Source organism: Cynara cardunculus, unplaced genomic scaffold, assembly GCF_001531365.2.
Source record: "Cynara cardunculus var. scolymus isolate 2C unplaced genomic scaffold, CcrdV1 Un_Scaffold_3221, whole genome shotgun sequence".
NCBI classification, from domain to species: domain Eukaryota; kingdom Viridiplantae; phylum Streptophyta; class Magnoliopsida; order Asterales; family Asteraceae; genus Cynara; species Cynara cardunculus.
In genome coordinates this window covers 41,155-59,640 of record NW_020201395.1, presented here as the reverse complement: position 1 = coordinate 59,640, position 18,486 = coordinate 41,155, and the positions used below count along the sequence as shown (strand labels likewise).

The window sequence follows — 18,486 nt, the reverse complement described above, 5'->3', positions numbered from 1 at the left end:
AGTTAAATAGTTAAAAGTTAAAATATAAAAGATTAAAACTGAAAAGGGAAAATTGCACCAAAATGAAATCAACTTTCACCTGATTCCTATTTTGGGAAACCAACTTTCAAAATCGTCATTTTGGGGAACCAACTTGCACCTGATTCCTATTTTGGGGAACCAACTTTCAAAATCGTCATTTTGGGGAACCAACTTGCACCTGATTCCTATTTTGGGGAACCAACTTGCACCTGATTCTTATTTTGGGGAACCAACTTACAAAGTAATTATAGAAAAATAACTAAAATTTGTTTTTTTTTTCAAAAATTAATGCAAATAAAATTTATTTTTCATTTCAAATCTCGTTTTTTTAAATTCAGATATCAAATTGAAGATTTTTTTGAAAAAAAATCCAAATTACCACGATAAAAATTGTTTTTTACTAATGCAATAAAAAATCAATTTAATAGAAAAAATTTAATTGATGCAATAAAAAATAAATATTAAATATCACATTAAAGATTTTTATATCTAACCAATCTGTGTCAATATTAAAGTTTAAATCAAATTTGGCAAATCCAACCAAAAGTTTGATAGAGACCCTTAAATTACCTGTTACATGTTCAACAGATCGACCAGACCCTTAAATAAACAAAAAGTTTGATAGAGACCCCTAAATGACGATTTTAAAAGTTGGTTCCCCAAAATTGGAATCAGGTGAAAGTTGGTTCAATTTTGATGTAATTTTCCCTTTTTTCTATAATTATTTTGCAAGTTAGCCTCCCAAAATAGGAATCAAGTGCAAGTTGGTTTCCTAAAATGACGATTTTGAAAGTTGGTTTTCCAAAATAGGAATCAGGTGAAAGTTGGTTCCCCAAAATAGAAATCAGGTGAAAGTTGATTTTATTTTAATGCAATTTTTCTAATTGAAAATATTTTAATTTTGGATTTTAGTTGTCTTTTTGTATAGAAGGGGTATAGAAATGTAGGTTAAAATATTTAGGAGGGATGACGTTAGAATAACCTAAAAAAAATAGGAGAGGTGGAGATAGAAAACCGGTGGTTAAAATGGTCCCTACGCATCTAGAGTTGGACTTTGGCCATTTTTCGGCTTTCTCTCTCTTTTTTTAAAGCCCTCTTCTACAAATTACATATTTTTCCCTTTTCTAAAAACCCTTTCTTTTTGCTTCTATTTCCAATCTTCTCGATAATTCTTCCATGCATCTGTCAAGAACTTAAATGTGGGAGTTGGTGAAGATCTAACCTTGTTGAGGTCAAATTCATTGATGTTGCAGGGTCTTCAGTGGTGAGTGTGCAGCTCACTCAAACTTCTAGTTTTTTAACCCTTTCTGGTCTTATTCCAAATCTCCTTAGGTTTTTTCATTGATTGTTTTCACTTACCACCCAGGGCAGGCCCTGGGCATAGGCCCAGAGGGTGACGGCCCAAGGCAGCATAAAGCCCAAGGGGCATCAAAATCCTCTAAAGCTTCAGTTTTCATTTTGGGCCTAAGAATATTACCGTTTCCGCTTACCACAGTCCACTGCAATTCGTCCATCATCCTCCGTCACGGCTCACTTCACTCGCCTCGACCTCGCCTCGCTCTCGCCTCTCGCACTCACAGAACTCACAACAGAAATCGATTTAGTTCACGATTCACGAGTCTCTCGCCTCGCTCTCGCATCCCTCACTCACAGAACTCACCACAGAAATCGACTCTCGTTCTCGCCTCGCTCTCGAGTCTCGACTATCGCCTGCTCACTGCCGTCGCCCGTCTGCCTCTCTCTTGTGAGTTGTGACTTGTGAGGTTAGGGAACTAGGGTTATTACTTATTTTATTTTTGAAGTTTCTAATTCTTTGTTTGATTGCAAAACCTAATAATGAAGCTGTGAAATTGGTCCTTTGTGGTTTGTGACMGCAAAATTGCATAGGCTGAAATATGGTGRATTCTTATTTATTTTTCAATCCAAGCTTACCTTCTTGCAAGTTCTGCATAGTTATTCATTCCTTTAGGTGCATAGCAGTTTCTGAAAAACATAAAAGACTGTTTTTGATTATATTAATGTCTTTTAGGAAAAGAATTTGTACATTTGTTCTATTATTATATATTATTATTATAGAAGTTTCATTGTCAAATCTAACTGTTTCAATTTTTTTATGGAACTTCTTTCTTGATGATGTATCTGTTAGTTGCACCTTGCACAAAGAGGGGTTATAGTGACTGATTCTACTTGTTTTGCGCCTGTTCTTTTTGCATCATTTCTCTTAGTGCACTGGTAATTGAGATTGTAACTAAAATGGGTAACCAAAAGAGTGTGTGCTTGTAGTTTCTGCCTTCTCCTTCCTGACTTGTTTTCACGCCATTATTTGCCTAAATTACTTTTGGTAATTGAGATTGTAACTAAAATGGGTAACCAAAAGAGTGTGTGCTTGTAGTTTCTGCCTTCTCCTTCCTGACTTGTTTTCACGCCATTATTTGCCTAAATTACTTTTGGTAATTGAGATTGTAACTAAAATGAGTGACAATGATCAAACCACTTGAATATCAGATTTTTGGAAGCTACAAATAGAATGGGTGTGGATGCATCTTGCTGTCTTGTGGTAGAGGATAGGTTCATTATGCATTTCATGGTAAGTTGTTGTGTATGTCATCAAACTTATCTATACCATGGTAGTAAGATTGATATTTCTTATTTCTTTAATCCCAGCCTAGGTACGGGAAAAGAGGTAGAGGAAAGTAATTTGCTGCAGAAACTTTCAGAAGCTTGCATTGTTGATTTCTCTTAGATTGACTCTTCAACTGCACAAGTAAGTTTTTTTGTTCATGAGTTTCAACTGAAGTTTTGCTGTTCWTGGCATAAGTTCTATACTTTTTATGTTTGTTTAAAGTTAAATGAATACTATTGTTATTAATTGATCTAGTTGTTGATCGAATCAATCAAGCCTATCTTTGGAGTTTTAGTTCTTCATTCTGTGATTAATATTCAAGTTATCATCCACTGCTTTTTGTTCTAATCCCATTAGTTTTTTATGTATATTAACACAATTTCAGTAGCTATAATATAGTTGAACAAACCTATAAATGTGCAGTAGTTAAGTGATGATTTACCCTCACTTGAATGTGTAGTAGCTAATTCACTTGGCTGGTCTCCCATAGCTTTGCAATTTTACATATGAAACTCATGATTGTCATTGGTCAAGACCCTAAATATTATTATATGAAACACATGATGGACTAACGGAGTCATGCAATAGCTAATTTCATAGGCAAATACCTTAAGTGTTTCTAAAATCGAAGCCAACACTATGGGTAATGAGATCTTCTTTAAGCACAAGAACACAATCGGGTTTCTTGTTCCCTTAAAAAGACCCAAACTGAAACCATCGCCCTTTTGTTCTCATCGTGCTTAACTGTATGAGCGTCAATCCCTGTTTCCTAAGCATGCCGTTTAGGCCAACACAACATATTTGATCCTCGGGTTGATAGGCAGTATTTGGTACTGAGACGGGACGGGACTAATTGCTGTCCTATGTTTGGTACGACTATTACAGGACAAGGCAAAACTATTAAAATGACTATATTACCCCTAAATGTTGTTCAATGTTATTTTATATCACATAATGATTGTAAAATGACAACAAATCAATCAAAATATTGTTATTTTAACTTTAGTCCCATGTTGTTCCACCTTTTTTGGTGGAACAAGAAATGAAGATTTGTCCCACTAAAAATAAAAATAGTCTGACCTTGTTCCATGTTTTTTTTGTCCATGGCATGCCAAACATAAAACTATTTTTTTTGTCCCGTCCTGTCCCATGTAGTTTGCATATCAAACGCACCCTAACATACCCTAACATAATAGTTTAAGCATCAATCGAGATTTATGTAAGCCTTGCTCTCTTTTCTTCAACTTTTTATTGATCATATATCTCACCATCTTTTGCACTATACATCAAAACCGAAGGCCATACATTACCAAAGACCATTCGTAGCTCCATAAAATTTGTTTTGATGCTTTTGAAGCATTCTTAATTGTTGTACTATGGTTTTGGTGAAACCTCTCATCTTTCCAAAATTTGCTGGATAGTATTTTGCATGTATTGACTGAATTGTTTTATCTTGTTTTTTGCGTCTTTGTTTTGGTAGGCAATTGTTCCTACATGTATCATCATAGAGTTCCTTCGAATTTGAAAAATTGCATATCACATTGACAAGGGTATGATTTTTTTTCCTCACATGATGTGTCTGAATTCTTTAATAACATGTTATTGCTCACATATATCTTTGATCAGTTGAGGACATGGATGCTCAAGTTCAAACAATTGAGGCGCGATTGCAATCTTTCCTTGGTCAACTCCAATCGGAATTAGGCGTGCTTGATAGAATTGTCCACAAAAATAAGAACCAACATCGCAGAAGCTCATATTTTCAGTACTTATTGAAGGTGTTGATTTTTGCTCCATAACCATGCTTAGTTATTGTTTGGTAATGGGTAAACCTTGATTTCAGTGAATTGCACGTAAGTTTATTTTTCTTTTTTTCTTTTCTGGTTTGTGACCAAAGTTCTTATAATGTAGGTGAGGAGAGACTCTAAGCTTCTTCAGTCAATTAATTTAGAGGAAATTGTTAACTCCTCTTTTCTTGTCATCAATGGGAATCGACCTAAGCAAAAGGTGCAACTCTTGGAAAGGTATTACCACTATAATTACTCACTAGCTCCCTTATGTTCTAATAAGAAATTCTCAAATGAAAATGGGATTGCATTCCACTATGTGCAATCAAACGTAGCTAGATATTTAGTCACATAAGTTATTCGAAAACATTTTGACAATGGATATATCCAAGGTTTTTAAGTACGGAAAAGCGAGGCAAGCCGTTTTCCCTCAACGAGGCAATCATTGAGTGAGCTGGAGCCCATTGATTTGTTCAATTGAAGCTTGGAAGAAAAGATGAGAGTCGAATTGCTGAAGTTAGAGCCTTGGTAGAAAGGGATGATTTATATTACATTAACTAAAAGTCTGAAAAGGTCTGTTGCTTTGAGTCTTTTTAAACCAAAGCCCAACAAATATTAAACTAAAACTAAAAGTAGCCCATCAAATATTAAACCAAAGCCCTCAAAATACAAAAAAACCTAAAGCCCCAATCACCAAAACAACCTAGAAAAATTGCGGTTTAGCGCACCGCTATTTAGGGACAAAATCGTGGTGATTAGAGGTGAATAGCGCTGCTAAATGCAGCATCGCTATAAACCACCGCTATTTCTTCTGATGACCGCAATTCGCTATTCACCGCTATTAACTGCAATACTTTAAAGATAATAAGTAGTTGATCCTATCTTATTTATTGCTTAAAACTTCTTGACGCACCATGTTTGATTAGTAGGCTCCACCACAATTGAATTTTTTGGCAAGCTTCACTATTACCTTTTTACAGATTGTCGTGTTCAATCTCTTTCTATAATGTCATGTAAAGTTAGTCGTGTGTGAATACCAATTTTGGTAGATAAACACCTATGTTTAGAATTGTGTGTCCTTGGGCTTTATTGATTGTCATAACAATGCTAAGCTGAATGAGAAACTATTTTTTCTTCTGTTTGAATGGGAACATGTCATCTGTTTTTTTTTATTAACCTGGATATCCAACTCGCTATGCGAGCCGACTAATCCTAGGGCGACCACCTGCTTTGCAAATATCCCGGAGTCACCGCATTTGAACCTCTGTGGCCACAAGGGGATTTTTATTCCTCATTGGATTTGAACCTGGGACCTCCTGGTACTTTTGACCTTTGGAGCCAAGCTTAAACCAATCAGGCACCACCCTTGTGGTTAAGCATGTCATCTTTTGATGAACATAGGGGAGAGATTTTTGGCAACAATACCCTATTGCTAGCATGTGGACTAACTAATGATTCTGTGTCGATGATGTTATGTTAAAAACCTATGTATATCAATTGGGTGCCATCACATAATGTATTTGATAGATCAAAATTCCATAATGGTATTATTCGACATCCAAATGAGCTGAAGGTATTGAGGGGGCAAACCACTACAGATGGTGAGTTAAAGATTACATCGGATATAATTTATTTTTATCGTCTTCCGTTCTGTTAGTAATTTGTTACGTAGAATCTTTCGATCAATTGTTTACCTTTAAAAGATTGAATTCATCGAGATTCTTATGCATCTATTGTAGACAGACTAATATGTCTATGAGGATCATATGTCAAGCTGTTCAACACTTTCACATTGTCGCCTATAATCTCATCGTGCTCAACTGTATGATATTGGTAGAGATATTGTATATGCTCCTTTTGAAGAGAACCGTTAGGATAGTAAGATTGATCTTCAAGAAAGGAGACATCATATGATGCAAAGAACTTTTTAGAGGTAGGATGGTATCACTTGTAACCTTTTTGTGTGGAGGAGTACCCTTCAAAGACTCATTTGACTGCCTTAGGATCAAGTTTACCTCTATGACGGTTGTGATTGTTAACGAATGTCACAACCAAAAACTTTGAGGGGTAGAGAATGAAGGAGATAAGTTGTGGGAAAACTTTTTAGAAAGCAGCTGATAGGAGTATGAAGCTTTAGAGGTTTTTAGGGCAATCTGTTGATGAGGCAGGCGGCTGTGAGAACACCTTCGCCCCAAAATTTGTTTGGAACAGTGGTAGCAAACATTAAGGATCGAGCTACCTGTAAAAGGCGTCTGTTTTTGCGTTCAGCAACCGCATTTTGTTGGGGGGTGTAAACACAAGAGCTTTGGTGAAGAATCCCATGATTGACAAGGTACTGGGACAAGTCATGGTGAAATATTCTTTTCCATTGTCACTTCGAAGGATTTGGATTTGGAATTGGAAAACAGCAAAAACATATTTATGATTTTTTTTTGAATTGTTGCTTCTAGTTAGTCTTTCATTAGGTATACCCAACAAACACGAGTATGATCATCAATGGAAGTGATGAACCATCTTGGACCCATAAGGGAGTGTTCTCGAGTGGACCCCTGATGTCACTATGAATGAGATGAAATGGTTTTGTTGGTTGATAAGAATGAGGGGGATAGCTTTTTCTAGTTTGTTTAGCGACAATGCAATGTTCACAATGAAAACTAGAAACATCTTTATTAATGAATAAGTGGGCTACAATGCTTTAAGGTAAGGAAAACTAGGATGACCGAGGCATTTATGCCACAAAATAAGTTCAAAGTTAGACACAGTTGATGATGAGACTTTTTCAAGAGGTGGAGATTGTGAGGAGGAACTAATGTCACGAAGAAAATAGGGGCCATCACACTCCTTAGCACTGCCAATCATCTTCCCTGAAGAGAGGTCCTGAAAAACACACAAAGAAGGGAAAAAAGTTACTGCACAATTTCCGTCTTTGGTGATTTTACTAATTGAAACAAGATTGCATTTTAGGTGTGGAACATGTAGGACTGATTTTAAGTTTAGTCCTGAGATGTCTACATTCCCACGATCTTTTAGCCTTTACAGTTTGACCATCTGCGACTGTAATGTGAATATCATCCCCACAAGCGTCATAGTTGGAGAAGGTATCTCGACTACCACGCACCTGTGTTAATAATCCAGTCTCGATGTGTCTCAACTTTAGTGAAGAACGAAGAAAAGATTGTACCTTTATGAGCCACTGATGCACTTGAGGTGGAAGTCGTAGTTTCTGATTCAGTACGGATCTTTTGGTGGCTAAGAATGGTTTGCAATACCTTAATTCTGGACTCTCTTTGATTCCTTGGCTTCCATTCGGCCGGTTTGCCATCGAGCTTCCAGCAGTTCCTGCTGGATTCGTTCTCTGACAGTGGTCACACCATAATTTATGTTTCTCAGGTTCTTTGGACCATAGTTTGGCTTGGGCTAGTGAGTTGTTAGGGCAGAACCGAGTATGGATGCATTTGGCTTAGTAGAGGAGTTGAGTAATATGACTCTTTTTCAGCTTTCTTCCCTTTGAACTTCAGCAAAAACTTCTCGATTGTAGGGAATAGTTTCTGTTCAGTAGCCTTCTCTTGATTACGTCCAAGTCTTTGTTAAGGCCTTGTAGGAAGTCAAAGACACTCTTTTTCCACCATCTTGGAGAATTGAACACCGTCAGCAGTGCAGTGCTGTTTAATTTCATGGAATAAATCCATTTCTTGCCATAACTCAGTCAATAAGTTATAATACTCTGTGACTGATTTTGGACCTTGTTTGAGTTCTCGAAGTCCGAGTAGATCCCTTGGACAGCCTTCCAAATTTCATGAGTTGTCTTACAGAATAGGTAGGTGCGACTAATTCTGGGCTCCATGGAGTTAATTATCCATGCCATAACAATGGAGTTTTGAGCATCCCATGTGCTGAATTTTGGATTATCAGGATCGGGCATGGGAGCATCGCCGGTGACATATCTGGCCTTTCCTTTACCCTTAAGCACTAAGAGGACAGATTGGGACCATTCTCTAAAATTGGTTCCATTGAGTTTGTGTTGGGTAATTTGGAGAGAAGGGTTTCCGTGAGATGAGTATTGTGAAGGATGAGGTATATTTTGATATTGTTGGGTGACAGAAGAGTGGGTTTTGAGAAGAGAGTTGTCTCCAGTCGTTGTAGGCTCTGATACCATTAACAAAGAGGCCAAGAAAGAATTCTCTTTGTTATCTTTACAAAATACGAAATACAAACAATTTATAGACAAGAAGCTAAGCTAACAAGAGAAAGGATTAAGGGAAATCAAAAAGACCAAGGAAACCAATTAGTGATTTCCTCATTACATCATAATATTCACACCATAACTTCCTAATATACTTTCCAACACTCTTCAACCCCCTTATTCATAAATTTCTTAAGTAGACTCAGTCCTGACACCCCTTTCTGCTTCACCAAGACCTACAATTGACCCATAATGTCATCTAATACAACACTTACTTCCCAGTCATGTGTCAGATGTGGTGGTACAACAGATGAATAACCAACCAACCATTAGTCCAACAATGTTGAGATCCATGGAATTAGGATATATGGCAGCTGTGGCATCTTATTGACAACCAACGATTTCTTCATGTAGGGCTGTAGTTTCCAGAAAACCAACTCCCAACCTCCAAATTTACCTCTTTTCTTCCCAGAAGCGTGTTGCTTCATGCGACATTGAGCTCTCGCGAGACACCCTTCCAGAATTCAAGATATCCTCGTGTTCCTGTAACTCCCTTGCAAACGTTTTCACTACTCCATAAGTTGTATATGGATGTTTCAGCTTTTGAAAGTGAGTATACTTGCTCAACCTACTTACAACCACCAAATCACACTTATCTTCTTTGATCTTGTCTGCCCCTCATGAAATCCCTTTGGGTTTCCTTCCAAACTTTTTGGATCATAATGGATTACATTGTGACAATGCAGCTGGGGAACCACCTAAATTCTTATAGTTTTGACATATCTCACAAGACGCAAACACAGCTATCGCCTATCGCAATGCCTGCATGGCAGCAAATCGCAAAAATCTGAACAATACTTGATTTATATCTCAAAGCAAGACTGAATATGACCTTTGTAACAACTTTGGTTCGGCAAGACGCAGCAACATCTTGCACATGGTTGTATGCATTGTTGGTGTAGTACTCGGTTATGAACACCATAGACCAACACCAACACATAGGAACAACTGCGAGTTAACTTCTGTATGCATTGTTGGTGAAGGTCAAAGCCATGACAATCCATCTAATACGTGGCAATGTAAAGATATTAGTGAATCATGACAAATAATTCAATCTTGATGGAGTTTACACATCAGATGTCAAGAAATTATAAGGAAACGTGTACTTATAGCTGTTTCAAGTATCATCTTATCACATTCTGAATGTAGAGATGTGTATGATTACATGATTTTTTCCATCTAAGGCTATTATTTGATGTATTGATTAACATATATTTTTTTCACAATGTGTTTCACATGTATTCGGTTCATAATGTGCAACTTTTTTGTGTGTATTTTTTGTGTACAAGCATGCCACAAACTTTCATATTGTGAAGCAAGTATATGTTAATCAGTACCCTAAATCCTAGCCTGAAAAAAATCATATGAATAGCACATGATGAATTGGTTCTTAGGGTTCTCACAATTTTGTGGGTTCTCATAATTTGTTACGAGAACATCTCATTCTCATGTACATTAAAATTTTATGTTATTTTGTTTGGTTCTTCTTTTTGATCAAATAGTTTTCAATTTACACATAACTTAAACTGTATATTAAATGTAACAAAGCGTGTTAAAAGGAATTATTAAAATTTAAAAATGGGTGGCTTGCCACGGGTTTGTAATAATACCAAAAAGTTTCAGGTCTTTCAAGACAAATACCTGCTGGATCAATTTGTTGACGTTCTTGTATTCCACAGTTTGAAGAGAAGAAAATGTGATGGTGGCAAACATAATTTTCTGGCGCGACTTGAGGGTGCCGCACGTCTACTTTCACAGGTGATTCTTATGATTTGAGACTTCCCGAGTTCTCCATTTAATAGAATGTAGCTCCATTCCATTCACAAGCTTTGGCACGCTATTCTTGCACTTGGTGATTGCACATTACCGAGGTCCAAAAAGATTGTTAAGATGGTGCTTTTTGTAATTATGTTTTCTCTTTTACCGACATAGTGTGGGCAAAAGCTAAAATCTATTATATTATGTTTAAGTAAGAACCAATAGGTGGTATATTTATCTTTTTTCTCCTTATTTTGATTTATTTTTGATATAAAATCATCACATTAATGGCTAAATCTTTCACTTTCTTGCTTTCATTAATTTCATTTTTCTTATAAATGAAGTTAAAATCCACAAATATATAAACCTACATATATTTTTATTTACATCACTATATATATAGACTTCCTTTACATGACAATCGAAAAATTAAATCATCAAAAAAATCTATATATATATATGGGTTATCTTAATCATTATGATCCTCTTTTTGCAAAAAAAATCTTATTATAAAAGATAAATTAAAAAAGTAAATCAATCAATATATAAAAATCTTTCAATATATTTTTAAAGGAACAACCATAGGTAATGAGATGTGATTTGGTGCTAGATAAGAAAGAGATGTGTATAAAACCATTCCATGAAGATTAAGAGTTAAATTATATAATTCACATGATAAAACAATTCATTATATAATAAAACATTTTTTTAACAATGTAATATATCTAATTATCTATTATATCTATTAAAAAAAAGAAGTATCCAAATCTAAATGTGCTTATTTTGATAATCTCACATTGACGGAAGATGAAAGATTAGAAGGAATAATTAAGTATATCGAAGGAGGAGATGATTCCTTTGTGTGAACTTATAGGGTTGGAGGAATTAGGTATATTAAAGGAGAGAATGATTTTTCTGTGTGAACTCAAAGGGCTGGCTTATTTTAGCCGTCCCCTTTTCTTTACAGAAATATATTATCTATTATATATTAAAGTAAAACGAAGGATAATGAGTATTACACTCAAATCTTGAAAATTGGTTGTTCTTTATTATCCCATATTGGTTGAAGTATGAAAGATTAGAAGAATACAGTAGAAATATCAAAGGAGGGGATTTTATTTGTGTGAACTCATAGGGTTGACTCGTTTTAGTTGTCCCTCTTTTTACAAAAAATCTATTTCTATAGGGGTTAGCTCTTTTTAATTGTACTTTTTTCTACCCAAGTGGGATAACCAAACCCATTTGATGATCCGATCGGCAAGGACCATGATTGGGAATTGTTTGATCGTCTTTCTTGGTAAGATAAACTAAAAGAAAGATGTTAAGTGTATTGATAAAAGGAGGGATGCATTTATGACAAACTTATAGGGTTGATATTATCTTAAATTTTATAGGGAAAGAGTTGATATAATCTTTATATCAATATATATATATATATATAGGGGTTGGTTCTTTTGTTAACCTAATAAATGGTGTTAACTTTGTGAACGAATCTTAACACTTCATCTTGGAAATCTATGGTTTACATTCACCATGACCTTTTTGTAATAAATTAGAACATGATGCGTATAGTCATAGATGAACACTTATGAACAAGGGTGTATTTGGAAAAAAGTAGTAAAGATTTTTTTTTTAACATCTATGTTTTATTTTAGTAAACACATACACTATGTAGTCCCGTTCATATATGAAATAAATGTAGAATGATAACTGGTTCACCTACGAACAAACATCAAATTGTGCTCATGAACAATGTTTATGTGTTTACTTCTGAACACTATTCATTTTTTTTAAATAATTGGTAATTTGTACATACCTAGTTTTTGTTACGTGTATGTGGTTATCAGGTTCACATATGAACACAATACTTATTTAAATGTTGAAACGAAATGGTTCACCATGAATAAGTCTTTACTCGGGTATAATTAAGAAATGTAACAGACAATTAATTTGCATCGAATATTCACAATGGCAAAACATGGAATAATTAAGAAATGTAACCGAAAATTAATTTGCATCAAAAGAAAGATCAAATAACACATTACATTTTTACCCTTGTTAAATAAATTTATCATGTGCATCAATCAAAAGTGTATCTTGTTTTATATTGGTTCATTGAGGTTTGTAAAGTTAACACCTTTTAATTGGTTAAAATAAAGATCTTTACCCCCCTCTCTCTCTCTCTCTCTCTCTCTCTCTCTCTATATATATATATATATATATATATATATATATATAGGGGAGCGATCAAATGCAAACCACTTAATTTGTACAAACCGTGCAAACTTCATTCAACCAATCATAATTTTTCATTTTAGAGAAATACATGAAACAGTTTCATTAAGTATTATATGAAATAATTTCACAACCATATATGAAACAACTTCTTCAAAAAAGTATTATATGAAACAATTTCACAAGATTAAACAATTTCATGAAAAAATTTCATAAGATTAAACAATGAAATAGACGGATGAAGGTGGTTTGCACGGTTTGTACAAATTAAGTGGTTTTCATTTTATCACTCCTATATATATATATATATATATATATATATATATGTATATATATAAAGAAGGGGTCTTGAATGGCACCATGAGAATTGAGTATTCTCAAATGATGAATTCTAGTTGAGTTTTAGTTATCCCACATTGGTGTAAAGTTGAAATATTGGAATAAAAAAGTATGCATAAAATAGGTGGATTGGATGATATGGCATCATAAGATTGAGTATTCTTAAATATTGAAATGTGGCGTCAGTTTTGGTTATCCCATGTTAAGATGTTAAATTGAAAGAATGATGTGCGTATATATCAATAACAGGAGATGATGCATTTGTTGGGTAATCCTATTTTTTAATGTTGATGGTAATCCTATTTTTTATGGGGTAAGAGTTACTATAATAGCTAAAGAAGAGGGGATGCATTTGTGCTATATTATAGAGTTGATATTAGTACTATTTTAATGGGGAAAAAGTTACTATGCTAACTTGCTACTGGGATTCTGAATGCGAGTCTAGCATATTGATCAGTTCGTTTGCATATTTATAATATTTCAGTAATACTGATATGATTGTAGGACATGTTGTTTGAGTTTTAAGTAATGTACTAACAAAATTATTATCACTGTATCACAAACTCATCGTATCAAAAAACGATAATGAATATATGCAAGTTAACAACTTATGAAAACACGTTCATTTTTTATATTGTATTTCAATAATTGTTAATTGAGAAATTACATTTCATTTTAACTCGGTTCAGTACTCCCTTAAGAAATTTATCGTCACCATCCAATGTGCGGGCCCAAATACTAGTAATATAGAAATTCGACAGCCATTCCCTTTTCATTGTTATACTTATCGTCATTGTTACTTGGAAGTATATCATCTGTGAAGTATTTTGTAAATCAAACAGACATGTTTCAAATGGTTTATATAGATCGTTTAAGTCATAAAGGGAGACAATAATGAACCTACCTGGAATATTTGTTCCGGTTTATTTTGCAGATGGTTGAGCCAATGCTGAAGGCAGCTATGTATCCTACCTTCCGTAATTACTTTACTTTGTTGTGGTTTTTGTTTCTTTCATGTTATCCATTAAGTTCATGTATGTGTGGGTGTGTGCACCTCTGGGCCCTTGGAGATAACAGCTAGGAAAATCCCCAGTTGTCTTTTGTTTTAGTTTGGATTGTTTATTGTTCATCTCCTTCTCCTTGACCTTGCACAGAGAGATATCTACTTTGCTTGCTAGATCCTTTTTTATGGGATTTTCCATGACTGTCTTGGCTCTGCTTTCACGTCTTCGAGTTTTGACTCAGCAAGTAAGCATTGCTTTAATATTTTGATGATTATGTTCTTTATGATCATTATTATTTTGTTTATAGTTTTTTTGGGCTTAATAAATCATTAATCACACATGGATGTTGCTAAATGGCAAAAACTCATGAAATTTACAGCACCAAAGCTCTTTCGTTTCCTGCTTTAGACTGAAGCTGTGATCTTATTTTGAACAGATATTACTCGATGTTGTCTCAGTATTCAACATGGTCTCTACACTCTCTCATAAGCAGCAGTCCATCAAACTAAACCAACAAGGAATTGAGGCATTTCACTCCTCTATAATGTTAAAATTGACTTCTTTTATCTCCTTCAATCTTTTTGTTAATCAGCCTTTGTAACTGTCTTTCTGTGTGAATGATTTGTAGGTCTTTAGAGAATATTACCCAACAAATGAACAAGCTGTGTTTCTGGAGTGTGTATGGGAAACTGATAAGTTCGTTTTATTGGAAAGGAAGAGTGAACCAGAGATAATAAAGGATGATGTCATATTTCAAGGTTCATCTACAGTACAGTATCAAACTGTTGAAACTATTCTTGGAGGTAAGAATCTTTATATAACCCATTGTTTTTTCGTCCTAATTTTTGGCCGGCTTTTGGACCGGAGTATCATACTTGTATGAACATTTTCATTGACACTCCAATCCATACAACATAGCTGGTTTGATGGTTACATGAAAAATTTCCCTATGTTATTATGCCACTTTTCCATCATGTGTGTTTTTTGGTTTCGCTTTGCAAGTCGGGGGGTTTGGGGGGGGGGTCTTCATGGAATCAGTCACTCTACCCTTGGGGTAGAGGCAAAGTCCGCATACATCTTACCCCCAAGCTACCTCTTTGTGGGATATATTGGGTTTGTTTCGTTTGGTTATTAGTTATTTTGTGCAAATTCTTTTAATATATACCAATTGTCAAACTTTAGGGCCTGTTTGGTCAACTATGCATGACTTTTGGTAGTGGCTTAATGATATAGAAAGTGACTTATTTGGTAAAGCTTCTAGGGGGAGTTTTATGCAGAAAGCCAAGTTTTTACCAAATCTGTCCCTCCCAATTAAAAGAACACGCTTCTTTCCATCTATGAGAAAACCCTCACAAACAAAACCCTCCCAATCTATGCAAACTAATTAATCCACACAATCAGTTTTTCCATACAGGACTTAATGGAAAACCATCCAAACAGCTCCTTTTAGAAGTGTTTTCTGAGGTTTGTTTTCTCCCATATCTTATAGCAGCAACTCATCCCACTGAAGAAATCTTCAATTGCTTTATCTCACCCATGCTTTCATGAAAATTTTGGCAAAAATGTATTTTCCATGTTGATGAAAACTCTGCGAGCTATCTAAAGCCTGTTCGTAAACCTGACATCTCTGCTTTGTTTTTCCAGAAAATAAATCGGTGGATAGAATAGTGGACAAGACTTCTGAAGAAGACAAGACGGGCAATCTTTCTTCAATGGACGGTGTTACCAACGATTGCAAACAAGTTGATCAAAGTGATGCAAAAGATGATTGGGGGGAGAACCTAGAACATGAACAGACTATGAATTCTAGTTTGATAGTTCATCCAAATGATCCTTGTAAACCTGAATTAAAGAAAAAAGTGGCATTCATAACTGTGAAGACACCAATACCTTCAAAAGGTAATGACACAGGGCTGCCAATAAAGCAAATAGATACTGAGAAAGAAGATCCATTCTTTAGTTTGCTGACTGGGGGGAGCCAGAAGGATAGTATTTTCTGACAAATTGGTGAGATTTTTGTTTGAAGTAGTTGAAATTTAGTAAATATTTCACTTCAAAAACTTAAAATTATCAAAAACTTAATATACAGTTTCATTTTACCCTCGAGTCCATGTTATATCATACAACGATTTGTTTTATTCTAATTATGTTTGGGAATTAGATAGTCGCGTTTAGAATTCTGTTTGGGTAAATGTTATGTATTTCTTGATTAGAGTTTGTTTTAATTTGAAGGAGTTATGAATGGTCTACTATTTTGTAAAGTTAGGAGTGTTACATGGTGCCCCTGTTTTATGCATGAAGTTTCATTGGTTTCTTGAAAATGAGTTGGAAAACCATCTTGGTGTTGGAATAAGAGCAAGAGAGAACACATGCTAGTGCTAGGTAAGATGCAAACATTGATACATGGCTAATTTTGAGTTTCGCTAATAGCCGACGGAAAACGGGTCTCTCCTTTCATAGAAAGATGTTGCTTTTGGTAACGAGTCTATCTGTGCTTTCGGTATTTTGAGGTATATAACCCATTATCTTATTTTGAGAGTTTTGCGGATCAAGTCTTATTCGTTTATCTCGGAAAGTGAAGATGGATGTCGGTTTTGATTTAAAGCAAATTTCTAACTATTAGTTCTCATTTTAGAAACAATGGGTTTTGTGAAGATATTCTTTTGATTTTAGATGTTAGTTTTAGATAAGAAACTATTTTTAAAAGGGACTTTTCGGGTTTTACTATTTTATATTTATGAGATAAATTGATTTAACTCACTAGGCGTTAAGCATAACATTTTTTCGTATCAACATGCATATCAGATCTTAGTGGCATCTGAGTGGCGTCCGGAGCTTTCTAGAGATTCCGGTAGAGAATGTCTTTAGAGGTGTCATCCGATTTTGAAGATAACGATGTGTGTGTGTGAACAAGTAAATGAGTATCAATATTATAACATATTCACATGTCAAAAAGTAAACAAGTTAGCAGTTAAGATAGGTAAAAATTAATAAAATTTTAAACTTAATTACATGGATTAAGATAAATAAAACTGGACGACAATCAGTGATTTATTTCAACTTCATACTTTCTTTCCTTTAAATTTGTATCAAATTAAATCAGCCAAACATTTATAACAGTTATATCAGTAATCATTGATTAAAGTATCGTACCAAGTATATAAATTTGATTATTTTGATAGTTAAGTTGTTTAATCATGTATTTTTTTTTTAATCTTGTGATTTCAATCAGGAAGTTATGGCCATTTGAAATACAAACACGTGTTATTAAATTTGTAAAATCATATGTCTTCTATAACTTACAAATTCATATTTTAATATTTTTTTTATTAATCTGGATATCCAACTCGTTATGCGAGCCGAGACAACCATCTGTTTTGCAGATAGTCCGGAGTCACCGCATTTGAACCTGAGACTTCCAGGTACTTTTGACCTTTGAAGCCTAGCTCAAACCAATCAAACATCACCTTTATAGTTATATTTTAATATTTTAAAATAAAAAATTGGTATTGTTCCTCACACACCACAAAACTGCCCTCGAAGTTGGTATAGGACTAGTAACAAGATGTATTAGTTCTAATCTTTTTAATTTTATTGAATATCAAAATTATAACTTAATTTTTTTTTTCGAGTATTTGAATTTTTGCAAGAAATAAAAAAAAAACTTTTAAACATGATTGACTGTGGTATTGGCAAGCTCAAAACGTCACTCAAGATTTGAACAAAATATCAAATTTTCATATACGTTACCTGAAGTTGGTATAAAATCAGTACTGACATGTACCAACCAAAAAAGCTAGTATCAATCAGATCAGTATCAAGTTATAATTGGTTGGTATACAAAATTAGATGTTGGTGATTTTAGTGTCATCAGTCAATTTTGGTGTTATTGTGATTTACTTGACATCGATAAACACAAACAATGTGGGTTGGGAGGTTCCAAGTACACACTTCATATGTTACCTCTATTACCTTAAATTACCACAAATAGAGGGTCAAAGGGGCTAAGCCCCTGACGGTGGTCCTCTACGGATTTTAAAAAAAGGTTTACTTAGAAATTTTAAGTTTTTGGATGAATTTCAAAAGGATGGAAACCATCTTGAAATGGTTATAGAGCTTAATGGAAATTTGCTTAAATATGGAGAAGTGGCTTTGGACTTAGAGTAGGGGTGTGCACGGGTTCGTGTGGGCAAATAAAAAATTCGATCAAATTTCGGATATGGAAATCAAGTCCCAAGTTTTGGGTTTCAGATTTTAGTTTGCTTCGGGATTGGGTTGTCGGATTCGGGTTGAGGTCGGTCAGGTTCTAGTTTATTATAATGCAAAAAATGTATATATTCAATTGATTTTGAGGATGAATTCAATTGATTTAAATGATTGATAAATCGATAGTATACTTAAAAATTAGAAAATAGAACGACCGACTAGGATTTTAGAAATTTCAAAGATAATTAGATATATATATATATATATATA

At 34.4% G+C, this 18,486-nt stretch overlaps 2 protein-coding genes across 8 annotated transcripts; one reads left to right on the top strand and one right to left on the bottom strand.

The window, feature by feature from the left end:
• The first annotated feature begins 1,270 nt into the window (after positions 1-1,270).
• LOC112503546 lies at positions 1,271-16,271 on the top strand. Of its 7 annotated transcripts, none has more exons than XM_025107565.1 (11): positions 1,622-1,765; positions 2,686-2,785; positions 4,125-4,194; positions 4,271-4,422; positions 4,556-4,668; positions 10,354-10,432; positions 13,941-13,969; positions 14,161-14,254; positions 14,447-14,536; positions 14,639-14,813; positions 15,655-16,271. In XM_025107565.1, the coding sequence occupies exons 4-11, from the start codon at positions 4,279-4,281 to the stop codon at positions 16,008-16,010; spliced, it is 1,080 nt and encodes a 359-aa protein (XP_024963333.1). In that variant the 5' UTR covers positions 1,622-1,765; positions 2,686-2,785; positions 4,125-4,194; positions 4,271-4,278; the 3' UTR covers positions 16,011-16,271. The 7 variants fall into 7 exon arrangements, with proteins under 7 accessions (XP_024963335.1, XP_024963333.1, XP_024963332.1 ...); XM_025107564.1 differs by having other exon boundaries at positions 1,622-1,784; positions 2,691-2,785; XM_025107562.1 differs by having other exon boundaries at positions 1,622-1,784.
• Positions 6,907-7,858, bottom strand: LOC112503547. Its single transcript, XM_025107569.1, has 2 exons — positions 7,613-7,858; positions 6,907-7,308 (listed from the first exon to the last, which is right to left on the bottom strand). Exons 1-2 carry the CDS (start codon positions 7,751-7,753, stop codon positions 7,117-7,119), a joined length of 333 nt encoding a protein of 110 aa, XP_024963337.1. The 5' UTR covers positions 7,754-7,858; the 3' UTR covers positions 6,907-7,116.
• Positions 16,272-18,486: the final 2,215 nt, after the last annotated feature.

What these genes read in the sequence shown, in the direction of transcription:
- LOC112503547 (XM_025107569.1), bottom strand. Translation starts at nt 7,753, where the DNA reads ATGGCAAACCGGCCGAATGGAAGCCAAGGAATCAAAGAGAGTCCAGAA. An exon ending in TGCATCAGTGGCTCATAAAG is followed by an intron (nt 7,309 to 7,612) that starts GTACAATCTTTT and finishes TGTGTTTTTCAG; the next exon opens with GACCTCTCTTCAGGGAAGAT.
- LOC112503546 (XM_025107567.1), top strand. Translation starts at nt 4,279, where the DNA reads ATGGATGCTCAAGTTCAAACAATTGAGGCGCGATTGCAATCTTTCCTT. An exon ending in AAGGTGCAACTCTTGGAAAG is followed by an intron (nt 4,669 to 10,353) that starts GTATTACCACTA and finishes TGTATTCCACAG; the next exon opens with TTTGAAGAGAAGAAAATGTG. An exon ending in TTCGAGTTTTGACTCAGCAA is followed by an intron (nt 14,255 to 14,446) that starts GTAAGCATTGCT and finishes TATTTTGAACAG; the next exon opens with ATATTACTCGATGTTGTCTC.